We start from the raw sequence: 18,922 nt of genomic DNA, 5'->3' as shown, positions 1-18,922 counted from the left end.
TGCATCACCTCATATTTCGCTAGGTAGCCTCAAACCTTATAGCGTGATAATTGATTTCTCCTTCTGATAATTTTTTTGTCTTTTTTTTTCCTCTTCACCTCCTCTCTCCCTCTTCTACCATTCCCCACTCTGGCCTCTGACCTTGTCTCCTCATCGCCCCCTAGTGCCCCTCTGTCTTCCATTTCTCCCACGGTGTATTTTCCTCTTGTACCAGATTTCTTCTTCTTTAGCCCTTTACCTTCCCCACCTATGTAGCTTCATCTATCCTCTAGCTTGTTATCCTTGATTTTCTCCACATTTTTATTCTAACGTTTTTCCCCTTCCTTTTCAGTCCTAACAAAGGCTCTCGCCCCGAAACGTCATCTGTTTATTCATTTCCATAGGCGCTGCCTGACCTGCTGAGTTCTTCCAGCATTTTGTATGTGTTGCTCTGGATTTCTAGCATCTGCAGAATCTCTTGTGTTAATGGTTAGAAAATATGCAGATGACTATAAAAGAGGTGGTATAATGGACAGTGAAGAAGGTGATCAAAAATTGAAGGGATTCTTGGTTAGCTCAGTAAATGGGCTGAAGAATGGCAAATGGAATTTAATTGTGAGGTGTTGCATTTTGCAGAATGAAATCAAGGTAGGACATTCACAATGAATGGCAGAGCTCTGCAGACTGCTGTAAAACAGAGGGACACTAGAGTACAAGCAGATGATTCACTGAAAGTGGAGTCACTGGCAAACAGGCTGGTCAAGAATCAGTCAGGACATTTACTGTAAAAGTTGAGAGGTCATGGGGTGTCCTGTTCTGGCCACTCTGCTACAGGATGGTTGTTATTAAACTGCAAAGAATGCAGAAAACATTTACAAGGATGTTGCCTCGAGGGACTGAGTTGTAGCAAGAGGCTGGGCGAGCTAGGATTTTATTCCTTGCAGCATAGGAGACATTGAGGACTTTATGGGGTGCATGGATGGGTTAATGCATGTAGTCTTTTTCCCGGGTTGGGAATCAAGAACAAGAGAGCATAAGTTTAAAGTGAGCGAGGAACTTGAGAGGCAACATTTTGACACAAAGTGAATATATATGTGGAATGAGCTGTAAGAGGAAGTGTTTGAGGTAGGTACAATAACAATATTTATGAGAACGACAGGTACATGGATTGAAAAGATTTGGAATGCTATGGGTCAAACACTGGCAAATGGATTAGTTTGTTTGGGGCAACTTGGTTTGTATGCACCAGTTGGGCCAGAGAGTCTGTTCTCATGCTGTACGACTATAATTGGTGGCCCCTACCCCACGACAGCAATGTGTGCTACAAATGATACTGCAGTTTCTAGAATGAGTAGTACTGAACAACTCCAATGAGTGCAGTTTGGACAGAATCACTGGGATAGGTTACATGCAAATTTGGCCACAACTTTTTATTATCATCCCACATCCTTGCATGAAATATTGTTCACAATTCTACCATGGTGTTAAATACCACAATTTGGAAAAAAGGAAATAATATGCTCACATGTACTAATTTTAAAACAATACTTTCAGGCAATAGATTTGTGGCTGTGGATGTAAATGGAAGAAGGATAACGCAGAACTACAATATGATCTCTGCAGATAAGAGACCTATAATCAATTAGATGGTTCCCTTGGAAAATTTAAGAAGAAGATTTGAATTCTATTTGGATTTTATTTCTCAATTTTAAATCAGCAGCTTCTTGGGATTTGCTCTGTTCTTAACAAGAAGCGCATGCTGATGCTATTTCTGCATCTAATGAAAGATATTGGAAACAAGCCAGTGTGAGCTCAATAGTTGAAAATAATCTGGCAAATAAAACCCGAATGACGGCCAAAGATATTTGGACAGTTTCCCAAACACTGACCTAAATTTGAAAAGGACAATGATATCAGGAAAAAACATTAGACTCAACTAATCCACTGAATCAAAACAACATGATGAGTGCTCTATTGACTAAAATACCCTGTTAAACAATTACAACAGTGAAAGAAAAAATAAAAATCCCAACGAAAGAAATATTGACACTGAGCAGAAAGGATTATTGAGTATTATTTGAGATGATTTAGTTCCTTTGGAGATACAGCAGACGTGTGCTAAAATAAATGTGCCAGAAATTATTTTAATTTGCACTGAAGGTGGGATGGCAGTTTGATTGCTCTTCAAGATGCTGCCCATTTTGGACTAACTTTAGTGGAACAATGTGCTCTTTAAGACAACTGTCTAAAATCTAACATGTAATTTCCAATTCATGTTAAAATACGTTAGAATTTTCTAGTGTTCAAGGAAGGAGTCATAGGTGCATCAAATCCCTCCAACCAATTAATTCAATTTTCTACCCGCATCCAATTAACTGATGCCATCATAAATCAAGTATAAAACATTCTGAAGGTAATTCTCAGCCAGATTGAACCTGCATTTGTTCTCGTTGAAGGATGAAACTCGTTTTCATAGAATTCTTGGAAATATTACTTTGCACTGAATCAGTACATATGTTATTACTTTCAGTGTTTGTATAGCATCCTGGAGGTGGATTTCCTCCTTGGTATATTTTGTTTTCATCCTTTGGAGTGAGAGGTGATGCATATACAAATCAGATCAAAGGTATTTAGAGCTGGGCAGATTAGAATTTAACTCGCTTGTATCTCTAAATACTCAATGTACAGAGATCAAAATTTTGCCACTAGACATGTAATTGTGGCTGAGACAGGAAGTTTTTTTTTGACAATATCAACTGTTTACTAATTACCAGAAGCTTGTGACTATGACAATACTACTGAAAATATTGACCTAGATCATCATTACTTTACACACTGGAATGGAATCCTTTCAAGTGAACACTGACACATCACATTGTTAGCTTCATGTGTTTTTGCCCTAATGTAACAAGAGAAACAGTTCATAAGTTGACTCACCATAGATACTAGAGGCAATTGATGGACTCGACCTCTAAATAGTCATAGTCATACTTTATTGGTCCCGGGGGAAACTGGTTTTCGTTACAGTTGCACCATAAATAATAAATAGTAATAGAACTATAAATAGTTAAATAGTAATATGTAAATTATGCCAGTAAATTACAAAATAAGTCCAGGACCAGCCTATTGGCTCAGGGTGTCTGACCCTCCAAGGGAGGAGTTGTAAAGTTTGATGGCCACAGGCAGGAATGAGTCTCTGGCTGACTGTACTCCTGTGCCCACCCAGTACATTATGTAGTGACACACATCAAAGTTGCTGGTGAACGCAGCAGGCCAGGCAGCATCTATAGGAAGAGGCGCAGTCGACGTTTCAGGCCGAGACCCTTCGTCAGGACTAACTGAAGGAAGAGTGAGTAAGGGATTTGAAAGCTGGAGGGGGAGGGGGAGATGCAAAATGATAGGAGAAGACAGGAGGGGGAGGGATGGAGCCGAGAGCTGGACAGCTGATAGGCAGAAGGGGATACGAGAGGATCATGGGACAGGAGGTCCGGGAAGAAAGACGGGGGGGGGGTGACCCAGAGGATGGGCAAGAGGTATATTCAGAGGGACAGAGGGAGAAAAAGGAGAGTGAGAGAAAGAATGTGTGCATAAAAAAGAGTAACAGATGGGGTACGAGGGGGAGGTGGGGCCTAGCGGAAGTTAGAGAAGTCAATGTTCATGCCATCAGGTTGGAGGCTACCCATACGGAATATAAGGTGTTGTTCCTCCAACCTGAGTGTGGCTTCATCTTTACAGTCGAGGAGGCCGTGGATAGACATGTCAGAATGGGAATGGGATGTGGAATTAAAATGTGTGGCCACTGGGAGATCCTGCTTTCTCTGGCGGACAGAGCGTAGATGTTCAGCGAAGCGGTCTCCCAGTCTGCGTCGGGTCTCACCAATATATAAAAGGCCACATCGGGAGCACCGGACGCAGTATATCACCCCAGTCGACTCACAGGTGAAGTGATGCCTCACCTGGAAGGACTGTTTGGGGCCCTGAATGGTGGTAAGGGAGGAAGTGTAAGGGCATGTGTAGCACTTGTTCCGCTTACACGGATAAGTGCCAGGAGGGAGATCAGTGGGGAGGGATGGGGGGGACGAATGGACAAGGGAGTTGTGTAGGGAGCGATCCCTGCGGAATGCAGAGAGAGGGGGGGAGGGAAAGATATGCTTAGTGGTGGGATCCCGTTGGAGGTGGCGGAAGTTACGGAGAATAATATGTTGGACCCGGAGGCTGGTGGGGTGGTAGGTGAGGACCAGGGGAACCCTATTCCTAGTGGGGTGGTGGGAGGATGGAGTGAGAGCAGATGTACGTGAAATGGGGGAGATGCGTTTAAGAGCAGAGTTGATAGTGGAGGAAGGGAAGCCCCTTTCTTTAAAAAATGAAGACATCTCCCTCGTCCTAGAATGAAAAGCCTCATCCTGAGAGCAGATGCGGCAGAGACGGAGGAATTGCGAGAAGGGGATGGCGTTTTTGCAAGAGACAGGGTGAGAAGAGGAATAGTCCAGATAGCTGTGAGAGTCAGTAGGCTTATAGTAGACATCAGTGGATAAGCTGTCTCCAGAGACAGAGACAGAAAGATCTAGAAAGGGGAGGGAGGTGTCGGAAATGGACCAGGTAAACCTCTACCTTGCCGAGGCACAGCGACAACTCGCGGATACCTCCTCTTATTTACCCCTCGATCGTGACCCCACTAAGGAGCACCAGGCCATTGTCTCCCACACTATCAACGACTTTATCCGCTCAGGGGATCTCCCATCCACTGCTACCAACCTTATAGTTCCCACACCCCGCACTTCCCGTTTCTACCTCCTACCCAAGATCCACAAACCTGCCTGTCCTGGCCGACCTATTGTCTCAGCTTGCTCCTGCCCCACCGAACTCGTTTCTGCATACCTCGACACTGTTTTATCACCCCTTGTTCAATCCCTTCCGACCTATGTTCGTGACACTTCTCACGCTCTTAAACTTTTCGATGATTTTAAGTTCCCTGGCCGCCACCGCTTTATTTTCACCATGGATGTCCAGTCCCTATATACTTCCATCCCCCATCAGGAAGGTCTCAAAGCTCTACGCTTCTTTTTGGATTCCAGACCTAATCAGTTCCCCTCTACCACCACTCTGCTCCGTCTAGCAGAATTAGTCCTTACTCTTAATAATTTCTCCTTTTGCTCCTCCCATTTCCTCCAAACTAAAGGTGTAGCTATGGGCACCTGTATGGGTCCTAGCTATGCCTGCCTTTTTGTTGGGTTTGTGGAACAATTTATGTTCCGTGCCTATTCTGGTATCTGTCCCCCACTTTTCCTTCGCTACATCAACGACTGCATTGGCGCTGCTTCCTGCACGCATGCAGAACTCGTTGACTTTATTAACTTTGCCTCCAACTTTCACCCTGCCCTCAAGTTTACCTGGTCCATTTCCGACACCTCCCTCCCCTTTCTAGATCTTTCTGTCTCTGTCTCTGGAGACAGCTTATCCACTGATGTCTACTATAAGCCTACTGACTCTCACAGCTATCTGGACTATTCCTCTTCTCACCCTGTCTCTTGCAAAAACGCCATCCCCTTCTCGCAATTCCTCCATCTCCGCCGCATCTGCTCTCAGGATGAGGCTTTTCATTCTAGGACGAGAGAGATGTCTTCATTTTTTAAAGAAAGGGGCTTCCCTTCCTCCACTATCAACTCTGCTCTTAAACGCATCTCCCCCATTTCACGTACATCTGCTCTCACTCCATCCTCCCACCACCCCACTAGGAATAGGGTTCCCCTGGTCCTCACCTACCACCCCACCAGCCTCCGGGTCCAACATATTATTCTCCGTAACTTCCGCCACCTCCAACGGGATCCCACCACTAAGCATATCTTTCCCTCCCCCCCTCTCTCTGCATTCCGCAGGGATCGCTCCCTACACAACTCCCTTGTCCATTCGTCCCCCCCATCCCTCCCCACTGATCTCCCTCCTGGCACTTATCCGTGTAAGCGGAACAAGTGCTACACATGCCCTTACACTTCCTCCCTTACCACCATTCAGGGCCCCAAACAGTCCTTCCAGGTGAGGCATCACTTCACCTGTGAGTCGACTGGGGTGATATACTGCGTCCGGTGCTCCCGATGTGGCCTTTTATATATTGGTGAGACCCGACGCAGACTGGGAGACCGCTTCGCTGAACATCTACGCTCTGTCCGCCAGAGAAAGCAGGATCTCCCAGTGGCCACACATTTTAATTCCACATCCCATTCCCATTCTGACATGTCTATCCACGGCCTCCTCGACTGTAAAGATGAAGCCACACTCAGGTTGGAGGAACAACACCTTATATTCCGTATGGGTAGCCTCCAACCTGATGGCATGAACATTGACTTCTCTAACTTCCGCTAGGCCCCACCTCCCCCTCGTACCCCATCTGTTACTCTTTTTTATGCACACATTCTTTCTCTCACTCTCCTTTTTCTCCCTCTGTCCCTCTGAATATACCTCTTGCCCATCCTCTGTGTCACCCCCCCCCCCCGTCTTTCTTCCCGGACCTCCTGTCCCATGATCCTCTCGTATCCCCTTCTGCCTATCACCTGTCCAGCTCTCGGCTCCATCCCTCCCCCTCCTGTCTTCTCCTATCATTTTGCATCTCCCACTCCCCCTCCAGCTTCCAAATCCCTTACTCACTCTTCCTTCAGTTAGTCCTGACGAAGGGTCTCGGCCTGAAACGTCGACTGTGCCTCTTCCTATAGATGCTGCCTGGCCTGCTGCGTTCACCAGCAACTTTGATGTGTGTTGCTTGAATTTCCAGCATCTGCAGAATTCCTGTTGTTTACATTATGTAGTGGATGGGAGACATTGTCCAAGATGGCATGCAACTTAGACAGCATCCTCTTTTCAGACACAACCGTGAGAGAGTCCAGTTCCATCCCCACAACATCACTGGCCTTACCAATGAGTTTGTTGATTCTGTTGGTGTCTGCACACAACACACAACAGCAAACATGATGGCACTGGCCACCACAGACTTGTAGAACATCCTCAGCATCGTCTGGCAGATGTTAAAGGACCTCAGTCTCCTCAGGAAATAGAGACGGCTCTAATTAAACCTCTATTACTTTAGAACAGAATGGGCTTCCATTTTATTCATGTACATTATCTGAAGTACTAAACAGTTGATCCAAAATATCATTGCCAGATGGCTAAGAAACAATATTTTCCTCATGTAACTCCAAAATATAAAACTAATTGGGGAAAAAAAACATGGCGCTGGGAGATGTGTGTGATCTAGTTTCATTTTTACTTTTGTGAGATATGCACTTATGATGTGGCATGATAATGTATGCCATTTACATACTTTTACATATAACTTGCAATGCATTATGCAAACAATAAAGAATGGTTAATTGAACAATATATTTACAATATTACTCAAATGTTACTGAAGTATTAAATACACAATAGCCACAAAGCAATGAACGCCTTCATCCAAATTATTGGCATATAATGTGAAATTATGCTGTCCCAAAGCCGACCTCTGCAACACACTTTTAGTCACCGGCAGCCATCCAGAAAAGGGCCCCTTTATTCCCATTCTATGCCTCCTGCCAGTCGGTCACCACTCTATCAATGCTAGTACCTTTCCTGTAATACCATGGGCCCTTATGTTGTTAATCGGCCTCATGTGCAGCAATTTGTCAAATGCCTTCTGAAAATCCAAGTGAAGAATATCCAGTCACTCACTTTTGTCTATCCTGCCTGTTATTTCTTCAAGCATTTCCAAAAGATTTGTCAGGCAGGCAAGATCTCCTCTTTAGAAAACCATGCTGGCATTAGCCTATTTTATCATGTAGCTCCAAGTACCCTTGTTACATATCTGAAAAAAAATTGTATCTACTTTCATTTTATTGATTAGCTTACCATCATTGATTAGCTTACAATCTTTTCCCTCTTTATGGCTTTTTTAAAAATTTCTTTCCTGGTGTTCCCAATCCTCTACCTTCCCATTAATTTTTGCTATATTATATGCCCTCCCTTTTGCATTTATGCTGTTTTTAACTTGTCAGATACAGTTGTCCCATTCTCCCTGTAGAATACTTCTTCATTTGTGTGATGCATCTTCCCTGTGCCTTCTGAATTTCCCCCAGAAATACCAACCATTGCTATTCTGCCAACATCCCTGCTAGAGTTCCCCTTCCAATCAACTTTGACCAGCTCCTCCCTTATGGCTCGTAATTCCCTTTACTCGACTGTTACATTGATGTATTCGGGTTTATCTACTTCTTCTCAAACTTCAGGGTGAATTTAAGGGTTCCTTTACTTTAAGCTCCCTAATCAAACCTGGGTCATGACATAACACCCAATCCAGAATCGCCGTTCTCCTAGTTGGCTCAATCATAAGCTTTTCTAAAAAGCCATCTTGTTGGCATTCTAGAGATTGCCTCTCTTGGGTTCCACCATGAACTGGATTTTTCCCATCTATCTGCATAACCTCCACATGATTATCATAACATTTCCCTTTTTACATGCCTTTCCTATCTCTTCCCATGGTTTGTAGCACAGATCCTGTCTACTGTTCTGAGGCCTGTATATAGCTCTCATCAGGGTCTTTTTTACCCTTGCAGTTTCTTATCTGTACCCACAGGGATTCTGCATCTTCCAGTCGTATGTCACCACTTTCCCAAGAACTTGATTTCATGTTTTACTAATAGTCATCCCAGACCCTCTGACTACCTGCCTGTCCTTTCAATACAATGTGTATCCTTGGATGTTAAGCTCCCAACTATGATCTTCTTTCAGCCACAACCCAGAAAGGCCCACATCATATCTGCCAATTTCTAACCCTGCCACAAGATCACTGACCTTATTCTGTATACTGCATGCATTCAAATATAACCCCTTCAGTCCTGTATTCATTACCCTTTTTGATTTTGGCTTCCCTGATACACTTTAACTCATCTCACTAAATGAATTTTTGTTTTATCATTTGCCTACCCTTCCTCACAGTTTCACTACCCACTGCATATAGTTGTACTTCAATAGCCCCATCCTCAGCTCTATCACTCCTGTTCCCATCCCCCTGCCAAATTAGTTTAAACCCTCCCCAATCAGTCTAGAAACCCTGCCCACGAGGATATTGGTTCCTCTTGGGTCCAGGTGTAACCAGACCTTTTTTGTACAGGTCGTACTTCCCCTGAGAGATCCCAATGATCCAGGAACCTGGAATCCTGCCCCCTGCCCCAATTCCTCGACCATGCATTCATCGGCAAAGTCATCCTAGTCTTACCCTCACAGGCACATGGCCCAGGCAGTCATCCAGAGATTACTACCCCAGAGGTCCTCCTTTTCAGCTTGCTGCCTAACTCACCATCTTCTCTCTTCAGCACCATCTCTCTCTTCCCACCTCTGCCTTTCATAGCAATATGCACCATGGCTTCTGGCTGTTCACCCTCCACTTCTCGAATGCAGTGAAGCTGATCCAAGACATCACTGACCCTGGCACCTTGGAGGCAACATACTACCTGAGTGTATCTTTCATGTCCACTAAATCTGCTCTTCTAATTATAGAATCCCCCAATCACTACTACACTCCTCTTCTCCCCACTTTCCTTCTGAGCCAGAGACCCAGTTGCTGCGACTTCTCTCGGTCGGTCAGTTTCCCCCCAACAGTCGTCTCCAAAGCAATATACTTATTATTGGGGGGAATGGCCACAGGGATACTCTGCACTGGCTTCCCATTTCCTCTCCCTCTCCTGCCTCCTGCAACTTGCAGGGGGAGGGGGGGGCGGTGGCGGGATGGGACTACCTTCCTGTAGCTTCTATATACTGTATCACCTTCCCATTTTCCTGTATGAACTGATAATTATCCAGCTGCAACTCCAATTCCTTATCACAGTTTCTGAAGAGCTGCAGCTTGATGCACTTCATGCAGATGTAGTTATCAGGGAGACTGAAGGTCTCCCAGGGTTCCCACATCTCACACCAAGAACATGCCACTACCTCTGGACCCACTCTCAGTGCACGAGCTAAATACTAACTGGAAAAAAAAGACTTACTAGAAACCTAATTACTTACTTACTTACTTAGAACCTCTGCTTGTGCTTGCCCAAGCCTGTTGAGCCAAAGCTCGAACAGTGGCCTGCTACAACAATGGCCACTCCGTTAACACCATTTTTTTTATTGGCCCCGTGCTGATTTCAGCCCTCAGAAAGAAAGGTGAAAGCTCCTGAACTCTTGTTAAATTTTGTGCTGTGTCACCAACAGACTCTTGTGCTGTTTTCAACCTTTGAAAGAAACCTGAAACTCTGAAGATCTGTCTAATCTTCATGCTGTCACCAATGAAAAATGCCTCATATTGATTTCAGCCCGCCAAAAGACAAAGCAGAGATGTGGGTTCAAATCTCAGCATGAATTTAAAAATATAAAAACCCATAAAGTATGATACTTCCAAAATTACAGAATTCTCATGAAAGAAAATTCTGGTCATAGAAGGGACTTGGCTGGAAGAGGGCATCACAAGGCCTTGGTGAGTAGGATTATAGAAGATTCTGCATGTATGGTGGCATTTTTCAAGAGTTTGTAAGAATCAGTAATATTCTAAAATTGGTGATATCAACCCAATCATCTTAATATCTCTATACATTATCCCAGGAATCAATCTGGTGAACCTTCATTGCTCTTCTCTTCATAGCAAGGACATTGTTCCTCAGATTAGGAGCCTTAAACTGCATAAAATGCTCAAGATGTTACCTCATCAAAGTTCTGTACATCTGCAGTACAATAGTACAGCTCCTCAGATCCTCTCCCTATGAAGGCCACTATGCCAATTAACGTCCTCCTGGACCTGCATGTTTGTCATTGAATGATGCAGAGGTACACCCAAATGTTGTTGCACTTCCTTCTTAGTTCAAACAATCTCTTTCCTTGTCAGTAGTGGATAACATCTTGTTTATCTGCATCTGTTATGCATCATTTTCCCATGAACTGAATCTGCCCAAATCAGTCTGCAGCTTCTGCATGTTCCTCACAATCCATTATCCCATTCACTTGGATTTGTTCCCTGAAAAAAATGAAAATATTGCATTTCCTTTCTTCTTCCTAATTATTGATATATATTGGAATAGTTGTATCTGGTCATTGAACCCTGCCGTGTCGCACTAGTCACTGTGTGTCACTTGCAAAGTGACCCATTTACTGCTTCTCCTTGTTTCCTGACTGCCTATCAGTTCTGTATCCATGTCAATACACTACTACCAATAACATATGTTTTCATTGTGCATATTAACATCTTTATTATGTAATTATCAAGATTATTAAAATGTTGCATTATTGAATATATTTACAGTTAGTAGAGCATCCTTTTTTGAGAATTTGAGAAGTAGAATGGCACAAATATTACTTCCCTACTTGCCATGAATCACTACTTACCTTAACAAGTTGTAGGTTTTACTGCAGGCACAGAATGCTTCATTTGCTGAGAACCTGTGAATGACATTGAAGATGATGCAGTGACTATCCAAGCATCTAACCTTATAACAAAAAGGATGTCATTGATGAATCAACTGCCCTAAAAAATTCATGCTTTAATGTAGTAGACTTTGCATAATTGATCTCCAGCTACCACAGTCGCCTCCCTTTATGCAGGTATGACTCCAATTATTGAAGTGATTTTCTCTTTGATGTCCTTTGACTTCAGTTGTAGTCATAGAGTTGTTTGACACAGAACCAGGCCACATCCATGTTGATCATTTTGCCCATCTACATTAATCATATTTGCCTATTTTAGGTCTGGACCTTCCATGAATTGCCTATATAAAGTGCTGGTCTAAATGTCTCTTAAACATGATCATTGTATTTGATTCCATTATGTCCACTGGCAACATGTTCCTGATATCAACCACATTCTGTGTATTTAAAAAAAAAATGCCCTCAAATCTCCTTTAAAACCTTCCCCTCACCTTTAACCTATGCCTTTTCATTTTGTTCTAACCAGAGACATTTCAGTCAAATGCTGCCTAGATAATTGTCAGTAGCTCCTTCAGGAATCATGGACTTAATTTCAGAATGACCTGCAAAAAAATAGATGAATTTCTAACTGGCATGCTGGGACGTCATGGGATCTTATCAATTAATCTAACAAAAAAGGCAGTAATTTGAAGAAGCTGTAAAGGATAGTTTTTCTTTCACAAACAAGTTGAACCCAAGATTGTAGCTTAGATTGTCCATTTTCTCCTCTGTTCGGATGCCTGTTTCTGTTCTGGTGCAGTGCAATTGAACTCAGAAATGGTTGCAATCACATTGCATCACAAAGATATGATATTTTTGTGATTTACTGTATAATGTGGGAAATAAAAAGCACTACGCACAGATTTATAGTTTCAAAATCCCCAATAAACTTGGCATCAAAGATCTCTGGATTATAAACCTTCTTTCTATTTATTGTTATGAGGTCTTGGGGTTAGCAGCAAGACCAACATTTATTGCCCTTTGTTAACTCTGAAATGTGGTCGGTGAACTACCTACTTGACCCTTTGCTTTCATGTAATAAAACACATAACAATGGCATGTGGCAAAGGAAATGTCGCAGTAGTTATGGGGGATTTCAACATGCAGGTGAACTGGGAAAATCAGGTTGGTACTGAACCCCAGGATAGGGAGTTTGTAGAGTGCCTATGGGATGCATTTTTGGAGCAGCTTGTACGAGAGCCGACTCGGGATAAGGCTATTCTGGATTTAGTGTTGTGCAATGAACAGGATTTGATAAGTGACCTTGAAGTAAAGGAGCCGTTAGGAGGTAGTGACCATAATATGATAAGTTTTTATCTGCAAGTTGAGAGGGATAAGGGCAGATCAGAAGTGTCAGTATTGCAGTTGAACAAAGGAGACTATGGTGCCATGAGGGAGGAGCTGGCCAAAGTTGACTGGTCGGATATCCTAGCAGAAAAGACAGTGGAACAGCAATGGCAGGTATTGTTGGGGTGCAAAATCAGTTCATCCCCCGGAGAAGGAAGGATTCAAAGGGGGGAAAGTGGCCACAGTGGTTGACAAAAGAAGTCAGAGATAGCATAGCATCAGAAAAAACAAGTATAAAAGAGCTAAGGTGAGTGGGAAGACGGATGATTGGTAAATTTTTAAGGAGCAACAGAACTTAACTAAAAAGGCAATACGGGGAGAAAAAATGAGGTATGAACGCAAGCTAGCTAGGAATATAAAGGAGGATAGCAAAAGTTTTTTTAGGTATGTGAAGAGAAGGAAGATAGTTAAGAACAATGTTGGGCCCTTGAAGAATGAATTGTGAGAAATGGTTATGGGAAACAGAGAAATGGCAGACGAATTTAATAAGTACTTTGGATCTGTCTTCACTAGGGAAGACACAAGCAATCTCCCAGATGTATGGATGGGCCAAGGACATAGGGTAACAGAGGAACTGAAACAGATTGACATTAGGAAGGAAACAGTGATGAGTAGACTGATGGGACTGAAGACTAACAAATCCCCAGGTCCAGATGGTCTGCATCCTAGGATACTAAAGGAGGTGGCTCTGGAAATTGCGGATGCATTGGTGATCATTTTCCAATGTTCCTTAGATTCAGGATCAGTTCCTGAGGATTAGCGAATGACTAATGTTATCCCACTTTTTAAGAAAGGAGGGAGGGAGAAAACAGAGAACTATCTCCCTGTTAGCCTAACATCAGTAGTGGGGAAGATGCTAGAGTCCATTATTAAAGATGAAATAGCGGCATACCTTGATAGCAGTGACAGGATTGGACTGAGCCAGCATGGATTTACCAAGGACAAATCATGCTTGACTAATCTATTGGAGTTTTTCGAGGATGTAATCAGGAAGATAGACGCAGGAGATCCAATGGATGTGGTGTATCTTGACCTTCAGAAGGCATTCGATAAGGTACCACATAGGAGATTGGTGGGTAAAATCAGAGCTCATGGCATTGGGAGGAGGATATTGACATGGATAGAAAACTGGTTGGCAGATAGAAAGCAAAAAGTAGCAGTGAATGGGTGTTTCTCGGAATGGCAGGTGGTGACTAGTGGGATGCCACAGGGCTAGGTATTGGGACCACAGCTGTTTACGATTTATGTCAATGATTTAGAGGAAGGTATTGTGAATAACATCAGCAAGTTTGCTGATGATACTAAGCTAGGTGGCAGTGTGACATGTGATGAGGATGTTAGGAGAATTCAAGGTGACTTGGATAGGCTGGGTGAGTGGGCAGAAACTTGGCAGATGGCGTTTAATGTGAATAAGTGTGAGGTTATTCACTTTGGGAGCAAGAATAGTAAGGCAGATTATTATCTGAATGGTGTGGAGTTAGGTAAGGGAGAAATACAAAGAGATCTAGGAGTACTTGTTCATCAGTCTCTGAAGGTGAATGAGCAAGTGCAGCAGGCAGTGAAGAAGGCTAATGGAATGTTGGCCTTTATTACAAAGGGAATTGAGTACAAGAGCAAGGAAATCCTTTTGCATTTGTACAGGGCCCTGGTGAGACCACACCTGGAGTATTGTGTGCAGTTTTGGTCTCCAGGGTTAAGGAAGGACATCCTGGCTGTGGAGGAGGTGCAGCGTAGGTTCACTAGGTTAATTCCTGGGATGTCCGGACTGTCTTACGCAGAGAAGTTAGAGAGACTGAGCTTGTACACGCTGGAATTAAGGAGACTGAGCGGAGATTTGATTGAGACATATAAGATTATTAAGAGATTGGACAAGATAGAGGCAGGAAATATGTTCCAGATGCTGGGAGAGTCCAGTACAAGAGGGCATGGTTTAAGAATAAGGGGTAGATCATTTAGGACAGAGTTGAGGAGGAACTTCTTCTCCCAGAGAGTTGTGGAGGTGTGGAACGCGCTGCCTCAGAAGGCAGTGGAGGCCAATTCTCTGGATGCTTTCAAGAAGGAGCTAGATAGGTATCTTATGGATAGGGGAATCAAGGGTTATGGGGACAAAGCAGGAATCGGGTATTGATAGTAGATGATCAGCCATGATCTCAGAATGGCGGTGCAGGCTCGAAGGGCCGAATGGCCTACTTCTGCACCTATTGTCTATAAATGGATAGGAAGTCTCAAGAGGAACATTTAAAGTAGAGTGATTTTTGAAAGTAGTACATAAGTAAAAACATACACAAGTAAAATAAAGAATGGCAATAATGAGAGAGCATATTGGCAAAATAGATGGTAAAATATTTTAAAGAAAATGCTAAATATTTTAAGTGCATATATAAAAAAAATTCTCTGAATAAATAGACCAACGTGTAAACAGAAGTTTTTTATAATTTATAGTTTCTTGCAAACTGAAAAGAACACATCAAAAGCCATTTCAATATGAAAAGACAATAATTCACTCTACTAAGTAGTGAGGTGAAACGAGGTCAGATGATGAGAAATGACTTGTTCAGAGTCAATGAAATAGAAATTTGCCCGAAGTTTTGATCCCATTCAGCAGAAAACAATCTGCCTCTTCTAACCACCTCAAACAGCAAAGCATAAATGTGCAATTGAATCTGGGAATGAAAGCTGCAAATAATTTTAGAATTAGAATATTTTAGATTTACATTGTTATGTATGTATCATCAGTATTTTAGGCCACTGAAACAGCAATTGCTAGTAGTTTGTCAGATTAGCTCAGTATCATTGAAGGCTCAATAGATAAATTAGATTTAACATGACTGTCAAGGAAACAGTGAGAATGTTGCTGACTTTTCATAAAAAAACAGCAAATACTTTTAAAATAAGTGGATCCTATGGCATACTGGTAATAAGCTGAATATGGACAATACAGAGGAGGATGTTCAACTCTCATGGAAGCACTTGAGCTGTTGTATGCCACAGAAAATTTTAAACTAAAATGAAGAGAAATTGCATTTGTGGACTGAAGGAAGAAATTCGTAGGTTGATAACCAGCAACTTATTTTACCCAAATATTTCATAATAATGTAAATTTTTTCTTGTTCTTGAGTGGTGGAAATCTACAAAAATCTTTTGATAGTTAAGAAATAGTTATTTTAATATCTAGTTTGTAAAATTTAGACTTTCACATTTAACTACCTCAAAATTTGACTGAGCTTTGAAAACAGTATGGAAAATACTATTGTCAGTGAATTCCAGGAAATACCAGATGATTTAAGTGATCCCCTTAAATAGAAATACAGTAGGCATTCAATAGATTAAATACTGATAGCAGCAGAACAAAAGGGGCACACAGACAAATAATTCAAAGAAGCAACTAATACTAAAAGAGTAAATGATGCAGAGAAGTTAAAAATAATCCCTGTTAGTACAACATGAAGCAAACTTTCCAAGGCTGGAATTGGGATGTTGCACATGGACGATTATTGTAAAATGCAAAACACATGGTGAAAACAGCTCAGCTTGTATAAGGTATTGTTAACTAGATCCTAAAATATTTATAGGATAAACAGATCATGTGCAAAGAAACATAATATCCTCCTATAATATCCTCTTATATCCTGGAATTTCATTATGTTGTGTTTATACCCAATACCGCCACCTCCATGGTCTCAACATTACAAACATGCCCCCAATCCCCGCCCTCCCCCCACACACATACAATCTGCGATATTCTTCTGCAAAAGAGATTTGGTTTTGTTTTGTTATTCAACAAAAAATGAATTAGTTCATGCAATTTCCTCTTCAAATTATTTCATTACATTCACTTGCAAGGCTTGTATGGTTCTTTTAAACCCTTAGTTATTAAGATTATTATGAGTTTAAAAAAACAAGCTCACATTTTGTTAAAATTTCACTAGCTGTTTTTATCAGAATGTTCGTACTTCAAAATGTACAGTTAAATATGCAGTGGAACAGGTATGTTTCTTAATGAATTCAAATTAGTCTATAGTTTAGGTAATGCTGGTCATAATAGAAAAATGTTAGCTAGATCTTAGCAGCTTTTGACAATGGTTCACAGAAGATTAAATTATTGTTATTTTATCTACAACATTGAATAACCTCTGATAATGTTGCTCACAAATTCAGATTTCAATATTTCAGAGACTTAACATGGTAACAGAAAACACTCAGGGCGTATTGTAAAAATAAGTGCATTTTCACTACAAAAATTATTTTACATAAAAATGATCCACTTTTGCTCATTTGAATCCTTAATTTCCATTTATCATATTCTTATCATTATTATCTTGCATAAACCTCACATCTATTACATTAAACTTCTTGTAAATTGATAAAATTTTCCATCTTTGGAACTACAGATGTACATTTTTTTTTAGTTGCAGAGTTGCTTGTGTACGTAGATTGCTTCAATGACTCCCACTATTCAAGAAGTATGCTGTGACAATCTGTGAGGAAGATTGAGTTCAGTAATAAAATGGGAAAAACCATCATATTTGTATTCCCTTGAGATTTCAGTTCAATTCATTTAGCGGCTGCAGCTTCTGGCAATTTCAGTTCATCTTATTCAGTAATAGTTTACAACTTGGGGAATGGGAGAGCAATTGTAACCGGCAAACTTTCTCCTGAACTGGAGCCTTATTTAAAATCTCACATGGCTGAAGAGTGTTAAATATTTATCTTCAACAGTAATGACTCTTCCAAATTGAATGGAAAGGCGTCCATCAGTTATTGTACTTGGTCTTCCCAGCAACAGACTGACTTCCAACATAGAGAGGGTCCATGCAAGCAACTTTGGCAGCGAGGAAGGAATGTATGCAATGCAGTACAGCAAAAAGGTTGGAAAATTCCAGCTCCTGCTTCAAAAAAAAATACAGAAAGGATTTATAATTATTCAAATGTAGCACGGAGCCAAAACTAAAAGCAGAAATAGAAATGATTAATTTAAACTCTGCATCCCAGTCAGAAACTGGATAGGTAGGCAGTTAAAATCAAGTCTAGGATTCAGCTACTACCACTGTTAATGATCCTAGAGTTTCTGAGCAGAGATATTAGACAGTGACTAATAGCTTGGCGAGAGTTGGGCCTTGAGGTGTGCCTTTAGAATGATAAAAAAAAATCAATGAGAGATCTATAAAGTTCAAGTTCAATTTGACATTCAACCATCCACACGAATTCCAGAGCATGAGAGGGATTGGGACTGAGGTATGAATTCATCATTAGATTTAAATTTTAAATTTGAGGCTGTAGGGCATTGTAGGTCAGTGAGGCTTGGCACAGACCTTAAATTGAGCTTTTGTCCTCAAATCCTCACCTTGCCAAATACTGCTTATTTCCTCCTTTATACTGTATATTACAATCATTGCCACTGTCCACTTAATCTAATCTATCTCCTCTTCCTGCACGGCTCCAGTGCATCTGCTTGGAAACACGAAAAATTCAGCAGATGCTGGAAATCCAAAGCAACACGTACAAAATGCTGAAGGAATTCAGCTGGTCAGACAGTATCCACGGAAATGAACAAACAGTTGATGTTTTGGGTTGAGACCCTTCTTCAGGACTGGAAAGGAAGGAGGAAGATGCCAGAATAAAAAGTAGCGGGAGGGGAAGAAGGATAGCTAGAAGGTGATAGGTGATGGGAATGGGAAAGATAAAGGGGCTGGAGAGGAAGGCATCTAACAGGAGAGGAGTATGACCACAGGAGAAAGCAAAGGAAGGGGGGCACCAGGGGAAGGTGATAGGCAAGTGAGAAGAGGTAAGAGCCAGAATGGGAAATAGAAGAAGAGGGAAGGGGTAGGGGTAGGGATTTTTTTGTACCAGAAGGAGAAATCTATATTCACACCATCAGGTTGGAGGCTACCCAGACAGAATATTGTTCCTGTAATATTGTTCCAAGTGGAGGCCATGGACTGACATATCAGAACAGGAATGGGAATCGGAATTAAGATGTTGGGCCACCAGCCAGTTCCGCATTTGGCGGATGTAGCGAAGGTGCTTGACAAAGCAGATTTATGACAGGTCTCACCAACATAGAGGAGGCCGCATTGGGAGCACCAAATACAATAGAGGACCCCAGCAGATTCACAGGCGAAGTATTACCTCACCT

At 41.9% G+C, this 18,922-nt stretch overlaps 1 protein-coding gene across 6 annotated transcripts in view; it reads right to left on the bottom strand.

Annotated features, from left to right (window-relative positions):
- Positions 1-16,719: 16,719 nt before the first annotated feature.
- sntg1 (syntrophin, gamma 1) overlaps positions 16,720-18,922 on the bottom strand; it is a 513,110-nt gene continuing 510,907 nt past the window's right edge. For 3 of the 6 annotated variants that reach the window (XM_063063447.1, XM_063063450.1, XM_063063455.1), the window contains exon 18: positions 16,720-17,675. In XM_063063447.1, the coding sequence (XP_062919517.1) occupies positions 17,541-17,675 (135 nt within the window). In that variant the 3' untranslated portion in view covers positions 16,720-17,540. The remainder of the gene's footprint in view (positions 17,676-18,922) is intronic. The other 3 variants (XM_063063461.1, XM_063063468.1, XM_063063475.1) reach the window with 3 other exon arrangements.

This window comes from Mobula hypostoma, chromosome 1, assembly GCF_963921235.1.
Source record: "Mobula hypostoma chromosome 1, sMobHyp1.1, whole genome shotgun sequence".
Taxonomy (NCBI): Eukaryota; Metazoa; Chordata; class Chondrichthyes; order Myliobatiformes; family Myliobatidae; genus Mobula; species Mobula hypostoma.
This window is presented reverse-complemented; position numbering and strand designations above follow the sequence as displayed.